Source organism: Cyprinodon tularosa, unplaced genomic scaffold (genome assembly GCF_016077235.1).
Source record: "Cyprinodon tularosa strain WSP-4 unplaced genomic scaffold, ASM1607723v1 ctg286, whole genome shotgun sequence".
In the NCBI taxonomy this organism is placed as follows: domain Eukaryota; kingdom Metazoa; phylum Chordata; class Actinopteri; order Cyprinodontiformes; family Cyprinodontidae; genus Cyprinodon; species Cyprinodon tularosa.
Window position 1 is genome coordinate 1283454 of NW_024038992.1, and position 21311 is coordinate 1304764.

Genomic DNA, 21311 nt, shown 5'->3' on the forward strand with positions numbered 1-21311 from the left:
CCCACACTAATTCAGAGTGGGACCAAATGTACTCTTGAGTGTTACTTTAACACTGCAACATTTACTTTGTACAAGCATGCTTGGTGTGAAGGACTGCTGTCAAGTCAATTAGTTGATGCAATCAGCTGGTTTTCCTTATATAGAAAATTTTTAACATATCTGACAGTATGATCTGGTTGAATTGTCTCTGAAAAGTGCCTTGAGATGACGTGTTGTAAATTTTCCCTATATAAATAAACTGAATAGGATTTTATTTAATTGAAGACAAAGCATGTTGCTTTAACATTTCTTCAGTTTTTTTTGTTAATTAATGCCACCTTTTAACAAAATGAAAATAATTGTTTTCCAAGAACATTGATACAACCTCATACCATGAACATACTCAACATACAGAAAAATGCTCAAACAGGCTGTTTCTTCCAATTGATGGTCCATTCCAGATTTTTACCAAACCAAACATGGTAATAATGCCTTCTGACATGGCTGACATTTTCATTGTACCGTAATTTGCATTGCAGAGCTTGTCATAGGTTTATCAAAGTAATCCCTTGCCTGTGTAGCTGTATTGAAGAGTGAGAGGTTTTGCAGTGCTGTATGTTTGATTGAGTATCATAGCAGTCCAGTTAGAACTGTATAGAAATTACTTCAAATGTATTTCTCTATATCGATGCTACGAAGAAATCTACATGTCTTTACTTTTTCTTTATGAAATACTGTATTAATTCAAATAAACACGAATTGTGGCCAAACCAATAACCATCAAAGGTGACGGGGTTGACTGGAAGACTAATTAATGTTTGCACTTCAACAATAAAAAAAAGACTGGAGGACCAACACTGGCCTTGTCCAAAATGTAAATGAATGGACTTTGTTTTTCTGTTTTTGTAGACCCTCCACCACCCTGTGCCATCTGATGAGCTTTGCTTCAATAAACTCTTTCAAAAAATTGGAACCAGAACCTCGAGTGGGGACTGAGGAAGAGTAGGTCACTGATCAAACGACTCCAAACCCTCCCTGCTCATAACATGGGGCCAACTCTACATTAACACACTGATGATTCAACATTTTCCTTCAGCGTATTCCAGCTTAATTCTTTATGGGTGAGCAACACATTTGTAACATTATTACAATCTTTATTATGTTGTTAATGGCACACAAAATTAGGCTAAAACTTTGTTTTTGTGTGTGTGTTCTCCTTTCTATGTTTATTTCCATTTTAAAGTTTAATTGAACTTGTTTAAGATTTTCTTGCAATGCGCACACTCAAGTGGGTATTTGTGACTTGCAATAGATGATACTAAGTATTGTGCAACATAACCTGACTCAACTTCAACTAATTTGTATAATAAGTTGAGATTAAACAAAACAATGTTTTATATGTCAGCAAATGCTCATTTCCAAGTATACCTCAATTTCTAAGAAGAGCATTTATTCAGAGAATCGATTAACAGCAATCGCTAAACCAAAGCTGAATGTGTACAAAGTAAACATATCATATGCCAGTAACCACACTCAAAGAAGACCTGTTTGAGGTACTTACTATCAGATGATGTCTCCCCAAAGATCAGTTAATGTGTTAATCATTTATTTCTGCAGAGCATAGCGCTATACAGTGGTGGATGAAGCTCTCAAAAGTAGTGCTTGAGTAAAAGTACAAAAATACTCATAGTCAAATTCTATACACTACAATTACAAATTACAGGTTACAACTTATACTCAAGTTAAAGTATTGAAGTACTCCCTTTTGAAAATACTTAAGTATTCAAAAGTACATGCATTTAAAAGTACTTCAAACATTCAAAGATACAAATTGAATGTTCTAATATCGGTACATATCTGTCTAATTTTCAGATTAATTTTTAAAGAGCATTGTAACTTTCAGAATCCCCCTGATGTATTGATGTGTACAACAACTTTGCTACAAATTATACACCACTTGTCAGCATAAAAATGGCTAAGAAATATATACTATATATAGTTATTGTGATTCTTTTTTTTTTTAACTTAAAGCACACCAAAAGAAAACATTGTATTGATTCTCCTCACACTTTCACTATGGAATAATGTTTTGAGGTTGAATCTATAACCAAATAAACCGTTACTGCTGTAAACACATCCTACTGAACAACTTGACCCCAAGGCAACAACTGATACTTTAATAAAATGTATAAACTACAAATAATATCTGCCCCTTCTAGATTTGTGTAAGCCATGCAAATCTCTAAATTCAGATTCAGTCCTAAGGGCTCCTGTCTTATATAGTGAAATTGGATTTTAAAAAAGAAAAACAGCAACAGTGGATTACAAAGCTAAGCAGAGCAAAAGGAACAAGTAACTGGCAGCTTCCTCAAAATGGAGTCGACTAGAAAGGACCTGGGATCTGATTAATCAAGCTTGCATATGCACAAAGTGAGCCCTGAGACTTGCATATGTCATTTACCATGCACTCTCCATTGCTTGTCATGTAGTAAAACAAACTTGGTGTAGAAACATGCGCTCACTCACGACAACTCTGCAAATCCACGTTTTTGATAATATGTGAAAAAAAGACGGCACAGATGGTGAGAAAAAAATAAAGATAGATTGATAGATCCTCTTATACTTTCAATTTCCCTTTATATAAAACATTAATCACGGATCAACATAATTATAGGAATCCAAAATCAAAGTGTAGTTTTTGCTGGCACTGGTAAACCATAACAATAACCCCTTTTCCACTGAAAGCCCCGGGCTTTTTATAACCTGGCTAATAGTAATACTAAATGAAAAATACTAATTTGTCATGTTCCTTACATGTTCCTTTTCCATTAGTCCTTTTCCATTCCACAGTAATGCCGCAGCCAAAAAACTCAAAGATAAACAACACCTCATATTGGATCGCAATCATGAACACTGTAACAAACTGTGTGTGCACACAAAAGTGTTTCGGGAGGAACTTTCCCTCCTGCTGCAAGATATAATAAAAACATGTAAGAACAGGCTATGTACTCCGACGACAGTTCATATCCAAGAGCTCTTCTTGCCTAACAGCCTCCATCACCGACACCGAATAGTCTTTTGTGGCTCAGGTGACCATTCATGCTGGCCTGTGTCACAGAATCGCGTCCAGCTACTCATACCAGCATTTTGTCCGATGGTCTGATCTTCACAATTGTCGTGCTCCTTCAGCCTCTTGTAGTTCGGCTTCATTTTATTGAACTTGTCCAGGACCTGCTTTTTGGTGTGCAGAATGTTTATTTGCCTGTTTGACTGCAATCGGTGCATAGATGCAATCAGACTCAGACGCCTGCCAAATGTCCTCCTCTGCTACAATGCTTAAAAGAGTATGGACCTTATTATTTGCTCATCATGCATTTAAGAATTTAGACGATGGTAAACTACACTATTTTGAATTTATACCCCTCCCCCCCACCCCCCCACCCAGTGATGGGCAGTAGCGCCGCTACATGTAGTGAAGCTATTAGTTTAACTACATTTTCCAGTAGCTTGACCGTAGCGTCGCTGCTTTATTTATCAAGTAACTTTCCTGTAGCGACGTTATTGTTTTGATCAAGTAGCGACGTAGCGTCCACAAACGCTACAAAATCCAGGGCAAAACTAAGAAATGAAACCACGTTTTCTATTTTGAAACAACAATCAGCCACAAGCTACTGTAAATAGCAGTTTCAGCTGACGCTCTTGTAAGTGGCGTAGTAGCACAGGCACACTCAGTAGGGTTAAACAAGCGCACCCTTTCCGAGGCTGTCGTTCTATTGGCTGGAAAGGTTGCTAGGCAACGATCCAACTGCAGTCTGAGAGAGCAAAACAAATCCGCAAGCAGAGCCTACGGGTTTGCGAGCGTAACAGAGCGCGGTTTGTGCGCGAAGAGAAGGAGGCAAGCGAGAGGAGAAAATATCTGTGCAAGAAGGATTAAATCTGAGAGAAGAAACAAAGATTTGAGAGAGAAGAGAAAATATTTGAGAGAGAGCGCATGTTTTGAGTGTGAGCATTATATGTTTTGAGAGCAAGAAGATGAAATTCTTTTCTCAAATTGAAATGATGTGCTCTTGCATTATGGCAGGATAATTCTCCCATATCTATGTGCCACTAAGATACTCTAATTAGAGAGCAGTAGTGAAACTTCCATATTGTGTTTTCATGGCCTAGTTTACCTGACAGGATGTTTACATAAATCTGTTTTTAGGCTGTGCACAGATAAGATTTTTTATGGAGGAACAGCTCTACCGTATATAAAATAAATACATAAATAAATAAATGCTCAATAAATAAATAAATAAGCATTCAATTAATTGCCTCCAAAAATACAATGAATAAATATGTAGGTAGAAATTAAATTAAATGGTGAGACATATATATATGTATCTCTTAAATAGCTTCTTTATTTTTTCACCTTCTTTTGTAAACAGTTTTGTTTGTTACTTGAATCAACTGTTTAATTGAGGTCTTTTGTAGGGTTTTGTTTTCCCTAGAGATGTCCATTGAATGCAAACTCATAGCCATGTCTCGGTGTGTAGAACACTACACAGAACCTTTAATTTGGTTCTAATAACAGCAGATTGTTTACTAGTTTGTCTACTAGTAATTACTTTAGTTTTTATTTTAATATGCTGATCATAAAGCAATGTTTACACTGTGATATGTCATTGGCTGATCTTTAATAAATATTTTAACTAGTGTGTCAGACTCATTTTGAATTGATATTAGGTTGGTACAACGTTAAGTAGCTTCTGATGTAGTTAAGCTACTTTTAACACATTAGTGTAACTTAGCTTGCTATAATTCTTTAGGTGGTAGCTGTTGTGTAGTGAAGCTTAATTTATTGTTGAGTAGCTGATAGCTTAGCTCACTACACTGGACAAGTAGCTTGCCCAACACTGCCCCCACCCCCCACCAACCCCCACCCCGGAGAAAACTCCATCAGCCACCACTGAATAAAACAAAAAAATGTATATATATATACATTATATATTTATATATAATGTATATATACATTATATATAAATATATAATGTATGTATATAAATATATAATGTATATATACATTAATGTATATATACATTATATATATATACACACACACACACACATTAATGTGTGTGTGTGTGTGTACATTCCAAACTTATAAATATACATAGAGCATTTAACATGGATGAAAAATGGGCATGGTTTGTTAAAGATCAAAGATAATCTCCATACATCTACATTTAATAAGTTGAGATAACAGAGCATTTTTGTCCATCTTAAGTCCATAGATAGTTTGATGGAGAGCTTATTCAGATTTTCTGCCTTTTCATTTTTTTATATTTCAATAAATAACTGCAGCTGATAACCACTCTGTGGTTCTGTGCAACTGGCTTTTGCCAGTGTGAATTCCCTCAGAGGTGTTAAATATTATCAACAGTTAACTCTCTGCCTGGAGCAACTTTCAGTAACAGAATAATTTTGTGAATTTATCCATAAAGCTGAGATAATACAGCAAGTGCAATACTGCCTGCCATATTGAATGTTCTTACCAATATGATTAGTCCATACGCTGGGGAAGATTCTTAGTCATCCAGGTCATGCATAGTTCATCCGTTTCAATTTGCATGTTTTCTAAACAAAAACAAGGCTTTGATGAGCTATTGTATAAAACCTCGAACTCAATGCAAGTCCTGACATTTTGAATCGAGAAAGCTTTTGGATTGGAAGGGAAACATCTTCAAACTTGGAACCGAAGTCCAGTGGATTGTTTTTTTAACTTTTTTGGAATGATCAGTCCATATATTAGACTCCATTGCCATTCATAATACTGCATTATACTGTGAAGTGTTATACTGTGTTTCTTTTTGCTCTTTCCCCTGTAGTGACAATAGGTAATCATGAAATAAAATTGATTAGCATGCTCACTTAAATACACTAGACATTCATGCAGTGCTTTGCATGGCCCATGAGGTGGGGCCTTGTGGGATAAGTCTGATTTATCAAGGAAATGTGCTTGTTTTGTGCGTGTGCATAGTTTCATAAATCTGAATTATTGTTTGCTTACACCCTTTTCAGATAGGGGCGTATGTATAGCTTTACTATAGATTTGTTCATTGAGACTACAAGACTTTATTGGGCATAAGATAAACTTATGTTGTATGTTTTTAGCAGCTCCTATACAGTATGTGAGGTAATGTGCTCCTCATCAGAACTTATTCAACACATTTTTTGTCCTCTCCTCTTTAGTGCAATTACTATCTTTTGAAAAATCTAAAAAAAAAAAAAAAAACAATCTAAAACAAGAAATATACTTTTGCAAAATGTACACAAAAAAAGGTTGAAGGAAACACATCTAATTTCTTTGAGGTTACCTGTTTCCTTCCAGACCTGTGGTGTTGTGCCAGATTAGCTCAGAGGAGGTGAGGTTATGAAGGATTTGGAAATACTCATAAAAAAAAAATGTTTTAGTGCATGGAGAGAGATTCTTACTTTTAGAGGCAATAACAGGAAGAGGAAGGTTCCAGGAAGAGGAAGTCCACAATGTGAGGTTGAAAGGTACTAGTGTATAATGGCTAGATTAAGGTTTCCTTTGTTGTTTCTTTCTGTTTGGTGATTGTTGAACATCTTGGGTGAGTGGAGTATGAACAAGGGAATCGAATCTTACCAAAAAAAGCAAACAAAACAAAGGTAAGTGCAAGAACGTCAAGGAAATCAACAACACAAAGAAGGCCTGTTTACCATGCATGTGAGGAAGACAAGACAATCTGGCATCTGCCTCAGGGAGTCTGCTCTCTTTCTTTAACCCCCCTCCTGCTATGCTGCAGCTGTGGGAACACACCTGCCAGTTACACCCTCCAGCTAGAAAAAGTATAAAGAAGCGCACATGGTGAAACATACACTGAACAACAAAGCATAAAACTCTGGATATGATGGCACATCCTGAACAAGGAGCCAGTCCATCACAGGGAAAACAAACATTTATGCATCCACACAACTCTATATGTAGTCATAATCTAAAAAGACCAACTACTCAAATATACATCTTTTAGGCAGGAGAAAGAATGCAGAGCCAGACAGAAATCATAAATTCACTTAAACTGAATTTGCAAGACAGGAAAATACTGTTACTTTCCGGAAAAGGGACTTTGTATTATTAACATGTTATACACATTCCCATATGAGAAACACTACGAATTTCTCTTGGGATAACAAAAAACATTGCACCTGATGGCTGCGGTTATGGGATGGTAGCTAAAGTTATTACTGAATAAAAATGTTTATTGTGTGGACTCTTTGGCAACTTTTTAACTTTAGCTTAAAGGAATATCTTAGTATGATTTTTGGTATGCCAAAACCCAACAATTAACTGACCCAAATATTATGAAAAAAAAGGTTAATGTTTTATTCCTTAGAGACATCAAACATAGTTGTTTTTCTGTACACTGTACATTTGGTTATTTTTTTTCTGCTGTTTGACCAGACACCGAATAAAGCGACTGTGCTTTGTCGGGAAGAAATCAATAACCGTGGCACTGTGCTTTGAACTTTATTACAGGACTGCTTGGCAAATATGTAACAATGAGTAAGTCTGTGTCGGTGGTATAACCTTATATAATGTTACGAAAGACTGTGGCCGGATTTGAAGAGTTCATTCACACAACACTGACTGTGTGTTTGGCTGCATTTTGCCCTCTGTAGACTCTTTGTCACTGGCAAAGATTCTACAGCACATACTTCATGACTGGGTGAACTGGTGAACACAATGAAGTACAATTAGAGATGGTCCCTCTTCATAGTAAATCTGCATTTGTGATCCATCAGAATTGTACATCTGGTGTTTGGATTGCAATTTTTTTTTTAATTTAAAGGTTAAAAAAAGTAAGGATTTAGGGACTTAAAAATACACACACATTAATTCCCAATCAAGGCACCTGTTTGAGGCTGGGTAACATTTAAGCAGTACAATGTTTTTTTCTCCTCAAACTTGGTGTGCTAGAAGTATAACCAAATGAGCAAATATAAGGATTTGAGCAAGTTTATCCATATTCCATATGACCCATATAACGGTGATGGAAATATAACTGAATAAACAACCATGCAGGCACAATTACATCTATACCTAAGGATAGTTCTGAAAGACTAATTAGCTAAACAACCATGTTTATGCATGCGACTACTGTATCAAGGTCACACACATATAGCAACAAAATGCAGTTACAAAAGCAGTGAAGCCAGCAGAGGTAGTGTGGTGAGTTGGACAATATTATGCCCTTCATGTGGATGTAGATCAAGAACCTGCTTTTATGGAATTGTTATTCATGCTGGATGTGGCCCTTTAACAGCAGAATAGCAATCTTTTTCACACAGAAAAGATGATTCTATGATTCTGGTGAAGATTCTCAGTCAAAGGTAAAAAAAATAAAGTAAAAAAACACTGGACTTTGTTTTTCAAGTTTGAAAATGTTTCGCTTTTTCAATTCAAATGTCAGAATTAGCGTTGGGTTCCAAGCTTTATAGAGTAGCCCAACAAAGCCTTCTTTTGGCTTAGAAAACATGCAAATTGAACCAGAAGAACATGTCCATGTCTTTTTAATGGGGAATCATTGAGGTCTTTGCTAGCCTGCAAAACCCGATAATGGTCTATGCCTCTGACAAGGGGAGTCGTTAGGGACATTGTTGGCCTGGGTGACCAGGCAATGTCTTGATCCCCTGCCTGGCGATGAAGATTATGATAGCGGGGAGGAATCAACTCTATCACTGCGTTTTAGGATTTTGAGAGCTGGAACCTGAGTCCACCACCTCTGTATAAGGTTAGTTATTCACTCTTAGTATAGATGGCTTCCTTCACACCTTTTTCAAACCACCTGTCTTCTTTGTCGAAATGTGAACATTCTGGTCCTCAAAAGAATGTCCTTTGTCCATAAGGTCTTCTAAGCCAAAACAATGCTTTGTTTTGGTGCACTATATAAAGCCTCGAACTCAATGCTAATTCTGACATTTTGAATTGAAAAAGCTTCCTGGATGGGAAGCAAAACATTTTCAAACTTGAAAAACAAAGTCCAGTGGATTGTTTTTTAACTTTTTTGGAATTATTCCAGGATGATTTGGGGAGCTTTAGGCGCATTTGAGTAGCTGGCTTGGACTCCAAATTACCTGATGTGAATACAATCCACTACTTCTGGGATTTACCAGACTTTTTCAAACCATGGAAGACACACTTAAAAAGCACCTTAAAAGACTTAAAGGATCTGCAACTAATTTATTTCTGCAATAGACGGTGGCATGCCAGGAGTCCAGTTCAACACATGCCTTATCAGGTAAGGAAAGTAGTGGCAATGAAAGTAGGACCACATCACTCCTAGACTAAGGGCCATGGTGTAGTGATATCTGATAGATGTATTTTTTTGATTAAATCAAAAAATAAGTAAGTATGTTTGAAGTGCTTGTGGGTTGGATCTCAATGTACAATCATGAAGGTGAAGCTGTCTGATTTAGGAACCTCTAGTCTAATTTTTGTCATAATGATTTGATTTTGTTGTCTCAAAAGAAGGACTTTTACCTGCACTTGAGCTGATGGAATCAGAACCTTACTGCCTTGTTATTGAGTGATGGGTGATGTATCAATGATTGGTATCAAGTAATAAAAATATGGTGTCAGTCTTTCCTAGTCTAATCAGGGAACATGACATACCCTATATGGGGTGTCATGGCCTTAGAATCAAAAAGAGAAGCACCAATATTTGGTGGGAGGTCAGGTAGATTAAAAGTTGTAACACAAATCTACCTCTCATTTCAACCTGCAATTCCTAGAAGCCTACATACTAAACTGTAGTAAACTGGCCTGTACTTGTATATCTTTTATCAAGTCTGAGGTTTCCAAATTTGTAATGATGGTGTAAGCTGCCCAGTGGAACGACACAAATAAGGCTGGCACATAATTGGATCTATGGGGCTCTCTGACAGCCATCAGCAGGCATGGAGGGTGAAGTGTCTTGTTCAAGGACACAAATTTCTTTCCCACTAGTTTCCGAGTGGTTGACCTCTACCTTTTTAGCCACAGTTTACCATTCAAGATTATCCATTGTGTAATTATATTTATCTTTTGTTATTGTTGCATACGTTTTTGGCCATCTAACAACTAACCACACAGTTATTACACTGGGTTTGAAAAAATGGGAACAACAATTGAAGCAGATTTTGAAATAATGAAGGTTGTCAAGGTTGGCGGTGTAAAAGGACATAAAAAAATAAGCAATAAAACTGCTTGCATAAAAACTTGAATAAAACGGTCGAGGAAAAATACTGCCAGAATATCAACACATTAGTTGATAAAAATCTCAATGGAGGGTTTAATCAGTAAATGTATGAGCCACACATATTGGAGGATTAAGCTGCCTGAGAAGCCGAATTTCTTGTGTCTTTTGTTGTCATTTAGGATGCTAGCCTTCTCATCTGTGTCAGTGTTTTGCAGAGAGACATTTTATTTCTGGTTTTGTGTTTTATCTAATTTTTTTAAATGATTGGGCTTACTGAGACAGGCTAATTTAAACAACATGAAACTGAATGGAGCAATTTATATATATATATATATATATATATATATATATATATATATATATATATATATATATATATATATATATATATATATATATATATATATATATATATATATATATATATATATATATATATATATATATATATATATATATATATATAAAATACAAAACAGTCTCTATCTAGTCTGGGGTAGTAAGGTCTACAGTACTGTTTTTTGTTTTCTTCTTCATATTAATAAAACTCGGGGTTTTGTTTCCCCTTCGTCCCTTCCTACTGATGCAATGTTTCGGTAACCACAGGTTAAATTGTTAATGCCTGCAAGTATGCTTGCACTATCTTAGCTTCTTAGCGGTGTATCTCTTAGCTACAGCTGTAGTTACACTGAAATTATAAGGGTGCTACATTCCCATAAAGAAATTAACTTTAGTAAACAGCTATTCACTAAATATGACTTTAAAATATTTAGTTTTTTGTAAACAGTATATTGAATATGTACAAATGCTAATAACATGAATCAAAATGAAAGTATAACAATTTATGAGTAAATATTGTATCAGTGTGCAGTTACTTTAGCAATGTTAGTATATCATTTTTTTGTTAATTTTTCAAGACTTTGCAGCAGCGTTTTGCACCTTTCTGGTTGAGCTTGCTTTCCTTGTCGTATGATGTTAGTTCTATTTTTATTGGACTATCATATGATAAGCAGTGTGGAGGTTCACCCAAACACGCTGGACTTTGGAGTGGGGACAAGTTCCTCTTTTAGACTTTAAACGGTAGTGTAAACTCTGAAGTTTTTTAACTATCAGACGGTGTAAGAGCTGCTAATTTATTTTGCATGTTGGTAGTGTATGTGCAGAAACAATCTGTATATGTTGTACAGTGGGATATTACCGTAAAAAAAAAAAAACAATTAGCATATTAAAACAGGAAGGAAATACCAGACTTTCAATTGTGTCTGTGAAACATTAACCACAATATAGAATTTTCCTAAAGCAAAGTGAGTAAAGAAGTGTCTCATGCACCTTGGCAGGGAGTATTACAGGGTATATCGACCAGTCTGGGCGAACAGACAGACAGCAAACACCCAAATAAACAGAAATGTCGCTGTGTCAGGATATCAGCTGGTCAGATCTAACTGTTTATTTTGTGGGTATCAATATTATTTGTTTTAATGTCTGGTCGAGGTGTCCTTTATTTGGGCTCTGGGGCAATGACCAGCTTCAACTAGCAGTTAAGTAATACAAAAAAAGAAAAAATAGACAAATCATTATTTCATATATATATATATATATATATATATATATATATATATATATATATATATATATATATATATATATATATATATATATATATATATATATATATATATATATATATATATATATATATATATATATATATATATATATATATATATATATATATATATATATGTGTGTGTGTGTGTTATATCTGTGGTGCTCCTGACAGTGAGGAGATTCTTCCCTCTAGAGGCTAAAAAGTGTAAAAAGTGTGTTCATATTGAGCCTTGTCAATCATAACTTATTGTAGGGCAATGGGCAGTATGTTGTCATTTCACCACAGTTCTTTTATGGATGTTAATTATGCAGTTGAACACAGCATATTTTATTTTGTTATCTGTCTCAGAAATTCTTGCATTTTAATCAAAAGGCCTATAAATTTGCCTTTGGCTGTAGAAGCACTGTGTAGACTGGATCGGTTTCCTAAAGCAATAGCAATGTTTAGTTGTACTGTCACTGTGGAAATGAAATAATAAAACCGTGACGAAAATATGAATAAGACAACAACATATTAACTGAGAAACTAATGGAGCTTTAATATTCCCTCTATAACCTATAGCCTGCATGTGGGTTTTTATGCAGTGTGCGACCGTTGTGGGTGGGCATAAAGACAGACCAGTAAATTAAGAGCTTTGCCAAAGTCAATCATTGACCTCCGGCCCAGGGTGTCAATCCTATTTTGTTCAATTCAATTCAAACAAATTTCCCAAAAGGGAAATTTATTTTTGGTACAGCTCGTCCATGGGACGAGGTCCGTCCAGGGGATGCCTTTTTGTCATCAAAAGGTGCTGCTAAATGCACCAATTGACATCCTCACGCTTGAACATGTTCTTTATGGACAACCAATGGAACAAAAGTCTTATAACAATGCACCACTTGGGTTCAGAGGTGTGGATCTTTTCTTCCTGATCAACCTCCTCCAAGTGTCACTGTTGTTTCTCACATGTGGACTGAAATCTACCAGCAAAATGATGGAATCCCCAAAAATATATGCATAATATATGCATATCTGTACAGTGTAATTGTATCAAAATAAGACAACCAACCCCCATAGCACTAAAAAAACACTATGTACTTTAATAGCAATTCAACCTTTTAAGTAGGATCTTGCTATGAGCTTATACAGAGCTACAGATCAGCAAGTTTTAAATTTGTTTTAATCTTGTTTTACTGTATGGAGTTAGAGAATGTAAGGCTGAATGATGAGTGGTAGTTTGGAATAATAAAAACAAAAAAATATATATTTAAAGTTGAGCTTGTTTAAGATCTTATTTCTGCTTGTTGAAGTGGTAACAATGCAAGTAGAGTCTAATTAGTTACTAATGAAAGTACATGGTTTGGTTAGATAAGGACCAAAACCTCCTGCCACAAAAACAGCTTCCTCACATCTACAGCTGGAGTGGTTTAAAAAGCCCTCATTTCCTGTTAAAAAATAATAGAAATATCTTAGCACATATAAATACTGTTTAATTGCACTACATACTATTCTTTCTAATTGTATAGTTTTAAGATTTGTCATGGATTTTCTCCTCTGCAAAAAGTTGCACAATTTTTTCTCCATTCTAATAACATTCCAAGATAACTTGCATTTTTTTTTTTTTTTTGATATTTCCAAATCTATTGGTATTCATTGTATGGTCGTCTATATGTGGCAGTTTACCACTAGCACACATTACTCACCCATATTGAACACTAGTTTTGAAAATATGCCACTCACAACATGGCGTTAGACGTCAAACCTTACGTAGGATCTAAATTGTCTTGCGGCGCCCCGTCCTCGGAAACAATCCACAGTCATGTGACTTTAGCTTCTGGTTTAGCATGTAGAGACCTGAGTTATAAAATCGTTAAAGGAGGTAAGTAAAATGTTGTACAGCATTGTTTTGTTAGATTTTTTGGTTGGTTTCTCATTTAGTGTTAAAGTACCGACATACCTGCGGACTAAGCAGCTGTTGGTCGCAGAACTTAACGGTCAAACGACGTTATATTAGCTTTAATGTTAGCTTGTTTTATTTCACAGTAAAACTACACCAGGTCAGGCAGAGTTTTTTTACTCACTGTTTAAATATTCAACTATTAAAATTTGTTTATTTTTTTCTTGCCAGCCGGGAGATTAAAAAAAGCAAAATGGCAGATGTGAGTATTGTTTATTCATTTGTATTTGCAATGCCAACTACCGTATATCATAGAAAGTAGTTTTGATTATATTGACCCCCACCCCAATTCTGATTTTGCTCTCTTTAATGTGAATACATTTGATTAGGTGTTACGTATTAGAGCTGAAAGAAAGCTGAAAGCTGTATAATATAAGAATAACATAACTTGTTAAGGTGTTTTGAAGTATTTGCTTCTGTTTACATGAATCATGAGGGTCAGTCACGAGTGTCCTGGTGGTTTGGAAACTTGAGCACCTTGGAAAAATATATTCAATTAAGTTATTTATAAGCCATTTAAATCATTATTTCCTACCAAAATATCATCTGAAAAGGAGACAAGACGTTAAAATGAAAGCTTTCTAAAAATGTGAAATTTTTAAGTTATGAATGTTCCTTAATTTAGCTCAAATGTTATCCTAAACACTGTTGATTAAACGTCTTGGATATTCTTAATGTCTGCTCACTGATCTAACTTTCTAGTGGCTTGTTTTAATTGTAATGATGTCCCCTAGAGATATGTGCAACAGAATTTAATTTGTCACTATGTTCATGATACAACTGTCTTAAGTGAAGTGATGTTTCTAGGCTGTACAAAGTGCAATTCAAAGCCATTGGGAGCTGGGGGAGTTTTCTCCAGGGGCGGGGGGGCTATGAGTTCAAGATAGACGTATACCAAAAACCAATCAAAGGTATACCAAATTATCACACCAGTGTTTTTATATGAATGCCACACAAAAAAAAAAAAAAATTATAAAAACAATTTATGAAAATAAAACATAACTGCATGTACATTTTTCTTTTTGTGTGTAAGTATTTCCCTTCTGATGCTTTGTAAAAGCAAATCTGTGTTTTGCATGTTAAAGCTTTTAGTCAGCTTTATATGTTTTAAATTTATAAAAACTATTTTCTGAGCATGTGTTTATTTAAGAACAACTATGCAAATTAACAAACACCAAGAAAAAGTGTCCTATTTTATATTATTTTCCATTTGAATCACAGATTGTTAATTTTTCTTTGCCTTTTCTAAAGGCAGGCAGTCAAGGCTGCAGAATAAAGCGTTAGCAGTTAGCCAAGCCAATTTTGGTATTTGGCCGGTTAGGTCCAAACAGTTTCACCTCCAGCTTTTGCTTCCCTGCCTTCCGCGATTCGGCCTGTCAATCACCCGCACTGCACTGGTGACGACAGTTCCTGTAACCCCAGGACATAGCTTTGGTGCGCCCCGAGCTCTCATATACATCTGTATGAAGAGGAGCTACTGCGCACCTACATTTTAAATGAGAGTCAATGAAAAAATATATTTGTGCCGGCGGAAATACACCAAGCCAACGAAAAAAGAAAAAAAAAACAGCTTTACTCGTCTTTAGATATTTATCTTTTTCTTCCAAAAATATATATATTTATTTAAAAAATATTTAATTTATAATTTAATTTAAAAAAAATTTTCTTATGTCTTAAAGGAATAGTACACCCAAAACATGAGTAGCCTTCATTTTCTACTCACCCCCATGCTGAACAACACTCTGGAGTACTTTTTTGATATCTCAAATGCATCTGGAGATCTGGGAGGCTTCTTGCTGTCTGCTGACATTCAAATAATGGAGGTCTATGGCGCCCGAGGCAGAAAGGTCCATAAAAGTCCACAAAAAACGTGTCAATATTCCTCCATACTGCTCGTCCAATGTATTCCAAGTGTCCTGAGTGGGTAGCGTCTATAATTTACTCGAAACAAAGTCATTTAGAATGTTTTTAGAGCATAAACAGTAGTGTATAGGATTTCCTAAAAGCGAGTTCACGAGTCTACGGAAACCGCGGCTGACCAAACCAGACGAAAGTGCGCATTCAGCTCGGCAAAGAACTCATGCTCTTCCTCAACACTGAAGTCCTCAGACATTTTTGTTTCGTTGTTTCTTTCTTTGCACAGGTAAACAGCACATTTCTTCTTCTACGCTTGCATTATCGGCAGAGCAGACGCTGAATGCGCACTTTCATCTGGTTTGGTCTGCCGCGGTTTCCGTAGGCTCATGAACGCGCTTTTAGGAAATCCTTTACACTACTGTTTATGCTCTAAAAACATTCTAAATGATTTTTGTTTCGAGCAAATTATGGACGCTACCCACTCAGGACACTTGGAATACATTGGACGAGCAGTATGGAGAAATATTGACACGTTTTTTGTGGACTTTTATGGACCTTTCTGCCTCGGGCGCCATAGACCTCCATTATTTGAATGTCAGCAGACAGCAAGAAGCCTCCCAGATCTCCAGATGCATTTGAGATATCAAAAAAGTACTCCAGAGTGTTGTTCAGCATGGGGGTGAGTAGAAAATGAAGGCTAATCATGTTTTGGGTGTACTATTCCTTTAATCAAGGTCATTGGGTGGGTTGGGTGGCACCCTAGCTCCATCTATTGGCAAGCCACCACGGTTCAAAACATTTTAAGGCTGGTTTTCAAACACTGGTGCATGTGTACTGCAGTAAATTTTAGGTATTAACATTTATTTTGATTATACCTTACCTGACATCTGGGTTTTCACAAAATTTAAATGGTTGAAGAAGGAAATAAAAGAAAGACAGACAAATCTGTTTTAGTGAATGTGAATAGTGGCTGTCAAGGCCACTCTACTTTTATAGTAAACAGCCAGGAGGCATGGTAATTTAAATTCATCTTGTTTAGCTACATCATAACCTGAGTCTAATTCTCTGATCTGTCAGGGTTTTGTTTAGTAGGACTGAGTGATATGAAATTAAAATCTTTTATTTTGTGATGCCACTATAACGAAAAAATTGATAACACTCTTCAGTAAGTCTTTGAAATCCTTCTTAGGTAACTGTAACTTTGAATGCATGCCACAGCAATCAGAGCTTCAAAATACTACCCTTGAAAAATTATACACATTTTAAAAAATGGCTTCTTAAGGACACCCTTTTAACAAATAAGTGTGATTTACAGTATATCACTAAACATCCCATATTAACCACTTTTAAACACAAATGGTTTTCTTTAGATACTAGTTACAGAAGCCTGGTAACTTGTTAGTAGAATGAAAGGAATTGATTAGATCAGGATTTTCTGAGAGGACTGTCACCTAAATCTGAAAAAAAAAAACAACAAATTGATATGTCTCCTGCATGTGTAATCTAAGATCATTAACATAATGTCTGTACCCGGATGTTTAGCACTGCTTTGAGTTCTTTTACCCTGATTAGATGCGACAAGTGATCAAGCATTTTTTTTTTCTACAGGATTTAAAAAGATACCTCTATAAACAGCTGCAAAGGTTGGTGTTGAAGGATCACAGCTATCCATGTTCCAGTTTTCTGTAGATGTGTTAAATCAACCATTTGTTCTCCTCAGTGTTGAAGGGCTTCATGCTGTTGTGGTCACAGATAGAGATGGAGTCCCGGTAATCAAAGGTAAGGATCCTGTGACTCGTCTTTGATTTTGTAGATATTACACTACAAATCTTTAAAGGAGCAATAATTGAAATTTCATCACCAAGTGGGGCTGTGAATACTACCTGTAGACCAAAACAAAATGCGACTCTCTGCCACCACTCCAGCATCCAATTAAAAAGATACCTTTAAATCTTCACATCGCAGTTTTTTACGTCTTTCTGTTACATAATGAATTCTCACTTATTGCTTAATCTAACTCAATTAGTTTGATGTTTTTCCCCGCATACATTTTAAAATGAATGAATGCGGGAACTGAGGAGTTTCTGTATCTCCAACATGGCTGCTTTGTCCTTCCAGTTGCCAATGATAACGCCCCGGTCCATGCCCTGAGACCCGGCTTTTTGTCCACCTTTGCTCTTGCCACGGATCAGGGCAGCAAGCTTGGCCTCTCAAAGAACAAGAGCATCATCTGCTACTACAACTCCTACCAGGTCAGCATGTCTCTACCCTCTCTCATACCCCTTTCCTGTCATTCTACTGTCGAAAAAAGTAGCCACTAGGGCTGCAAAAACTTGAAAAAAGAAAAAAGAAAATGTCATACAGTGTATGCCCAGGCTTATATTAAGACATTAACAAGAAAAAATTTAAAAGTTGAAAAACCAACATTTTAAAAAATTAGTATCTTTAATAGCCTGATAAACTAGACTAAATGTGAGGTGAAAATTATCACTAAATGTGATAATTTAGTCTGGCCCCAATTAATGAAACATCGGAAGATTGTTGATGAGAACAACCTGTTGTTTTTCAAACCATGTCTGTGCCTACTGGCCAACGCTCTAAACAATGAGCACAACTGACTGTGACGTAGGAGGCGCAACAGAAAGTTGGTGGGGGAGTGTAAACAAACAGCCTGTCGTTAAAGCGGCGAATATGTCCTTAAAAATGAATGAGCATAGAGCCTCTTCCTGCTCACGTTTCAACGAAAACCCCAAGTTTAATCCTTCAAAAACTGATTCCAAAGCTGAGTCATTGCCATCAGAGCCAGCGGTACTTCACACATGACTATGCCGAGAGAGGGCCGCTGCAGACGGGCTGCGGTTAGCCCTGGCTGCCATTAGCCTCGGAGCTCCGTTGGTTGCCGCGGTCCTCTCAACTTTAGAAATTCCATCCATCCATGGATGGATGGATGAATGGATGGATTAAATCTGTAAATGGCCTATATAGTGATGCTATAAAGTATAACATTCTCGCCTCAAATGGTCTTAAAACATACTTTTATTTAGAACACAGCAACAGAAAAGAGAACTTTAAACTTTCAATGGAGAGCCCCATTGAAAGCTGCTGCTGCCGCAGTAAATGCTACTGTTCAATAGTTGTGGCCATCTTCCTTGTTGTGCTTTCTCCAGCGTTGCGCAGCTTTGTCATCCCGCCCTCAAAACCCTGCCCGGTTTGCATCCAAAAATTTTAAACACATCTCTGCGTTGTGATTGGCCCGCCAGTTCCAGGGCCTGCGGCATTGATAGAGGCTAGACCATTCGCAGGCAGAAATTATTTTGGCCGCTGGCGAGTGGGGCTAGTTTTCTAGGCTATATCTTTAAACCTCACGAGCTCAAACTAGACTGAGTTATTGCTGTTTGAAGGTTCTGCTAATTCTTGTTTCTGTCAAAGAAATCAAAGTGTAAAGCTTATACCCAGATCAGTATTTTTAATTTCTTATTTTTTTTTGTCTACAAAGGGCATAAATCACTCAGTGGCAGGATTAAGCCGTGACAAATGCTTGGACCTCTCTGATTTTGTAGAAAGCAGGTTTTGTTGACATGAAATCATCTACAATTTTTCTGCACCGACTTTAACCCTTATTTTTTCTATTTTCAAAGATTAATATTTGGGAGTGTTGGCCTGATTGTTAGAGCAGTGGGACTGTACTCTGAGAAGGTTGCAAGTACCCAGTTCAAACCCCACAGTCTGGGTTCCTGAGCAAGACCCTTAACCCCATACTGCTCCCCAGGCGCCACACAATGGCAGCCCACTGTTCCCCAAGGGGATGAGTAAGCAGAGAGTGAATTTCCCAATTGTGGGACAATAAAGAGATTTATATTTGATTAATTCCCACCAGTGGAGACGCAGAGGTTTTCTGTAATTTCTAACCCTGTAGTTAATATCAAAAAGTTTCTATTTATTCAGTTTTGTTCATATTGACATGATGGCATCATATAGTTGCTGCAGACCCTCTGACCGTGTGTCAGTGGAGCTCTATTGGATTTAACGGAGGTGGAAATGTATACTCTGAAATGTTTGTGTTGAACAGATCGTGCAGTTTAATCGCCTTCCTCTGGTCATCAGCTTCATCGCCAGCTGCAGTGCCAACACAGGTAACATTTAGAAATTCAACATCTTTTGGTCCAATAATATCATGACTGTAAGGAGTTTAGTTTACTTTCATGAGTGATATATGTTAGAACCTTTTATGTCTTTGTTGTATGCAAATGCCCTGCAGGGAGAATTTGGCAATGTTCAACTTTTTAACTATGCTGATAACATGAATGTTGAGGCTCTTTAAAAAAAAAAAAAAGCCTCAGCAGTGGTTATGAGGCGGAAGTGCATCTGCTTGAAAAGTGGTGCATGATGCAGATAAGACCAAAGAGTAGATCTGGTTCTGTTCAGTCCTTGTCTATTTCTCAACCGACCGGTTGAGGTGATTAGGAGCTTCAAGAAGTCAGGTACGCACATTGATTACAGGCTCAATGTCTAGTTGAATGTGGATGTGTTATAAGAGAAATCAGTCAAAACTGTTTGTGATCAGGAAGTTCAGGGGTTTTGGAGTGAGCTCAGAGTTTTGAGAAAATCTGTCAATTTTTAATGGAAAGTGTTGTCATTTTCAATATAACTGTAGCTGTGTCCGAGTGTCCGCCCTAACCACTATATAGGGCACTATATAGTTAGATGATTGTTCAAATGTCTAGTGGATGAAAAATGAGTGGACTTGAAATTTCCCACAATGCACCTTGAAAAGTAGTGATCATCCATGGTCACTAGACAAGCAGATATATACTAGAATGGTTTGCGAGGGTAGCTCTCTTCACAAAGCATCATGGGTTTTATTGTCACAGCGGCCTGTTGATAACAGATGGCGCAGGCACCATGCAGGAAGGCGGAGTTATGTAACCAACGGGGAGCAAAAAGCAGTTATCTGTCCGAATTGTCAATTAATGGAGTTCGCTATGAAGTCCACTATATAGTCCTCACTTTATATAGTGATTGAGGGATTTAGGGGTTAGTTTGGACACAACCTGTGTATTTTTTTTTTTTTTTTACCTCAAAGTGGAAGATAAAAAAAAAAAAAGAGCTGCACAGAATTGTAAACATATGCAGGGAAGGCGATTGGCTAAAATGTGCAAAAGGGTTCGTTTATGCTTAATCCAGTCAGCCTTTTGAACAAGAGCTATAAAGCATGAGAGAGGAGTGCAGCATTTGAAAATATTTGTTTTAGTCATGAGCTTTTTGTACCTGTATTGTTATTTTTTGTAATGTTTTGACTTGTGTAGAAGAACCAAAGATGACTTTCCAGTGACTTGGCTGATAAAAAGAATCTAATCTCTAAAGTTTTGTATTTCTGTATCCTCAGGTCTCATCATGGGTCTGGAGAAGGAGTTGGCTCCACTAATAGAGGATCTGAGGCAGGTGGTGGAGGTGACATGAGCGTTTGACTAGCAGCAGATTTCCCCAGATTACTTCAAATTCACCATATTCCTATCTTTTTGTTAAGCTGTTTGTGCAATGTTGCAATGAATCAGTTTATTAGACTTCTTGCTTTGTTGGTCTTGGTTTCATTATTCTTGTGTTGGGTCAAAGTCTAAATAAAGACACTTGATTTCTCACAGCCGACGTGTGTTAGCCCCTTTTTTTCATTGAGGTATTCATGCATGTA

General features: G+C 36.6%; 1 protein-coding gene across 1 annotated transcript; it reads left to right on the plus strand.

Annotated features, from left to right (window-relative positions):
• The first annotated feature begins 13581 nt into the window (after positions 1-13581).
• Positions 13582-21266, plus strand: lamtor3 (late endosomal/lysosomal adaptor, MAPK and MTOR activator 3). The gene is made up of 7 exons (XM_038290654.1): positions 13582-13687; positions 13937-13967; positions 17231-17265; positions 17343-17401; positions 17741-17874; positions 19692-19755; positions 21009-21266. Exons 2-7 carry the CDS (start codon positions 13959-13961, stop codon positions 21080-21082), a joined length of 375 nt encoding a protein of 124 aa, XP_038146582.1. The 5' UTR covers positions 13582-13687; positions 13937-13958; the 3' UTR covers positions 21083-21266.
• The last annotated feature ends 45 nt before the right edge of the window (positions 21267-21311 follow it).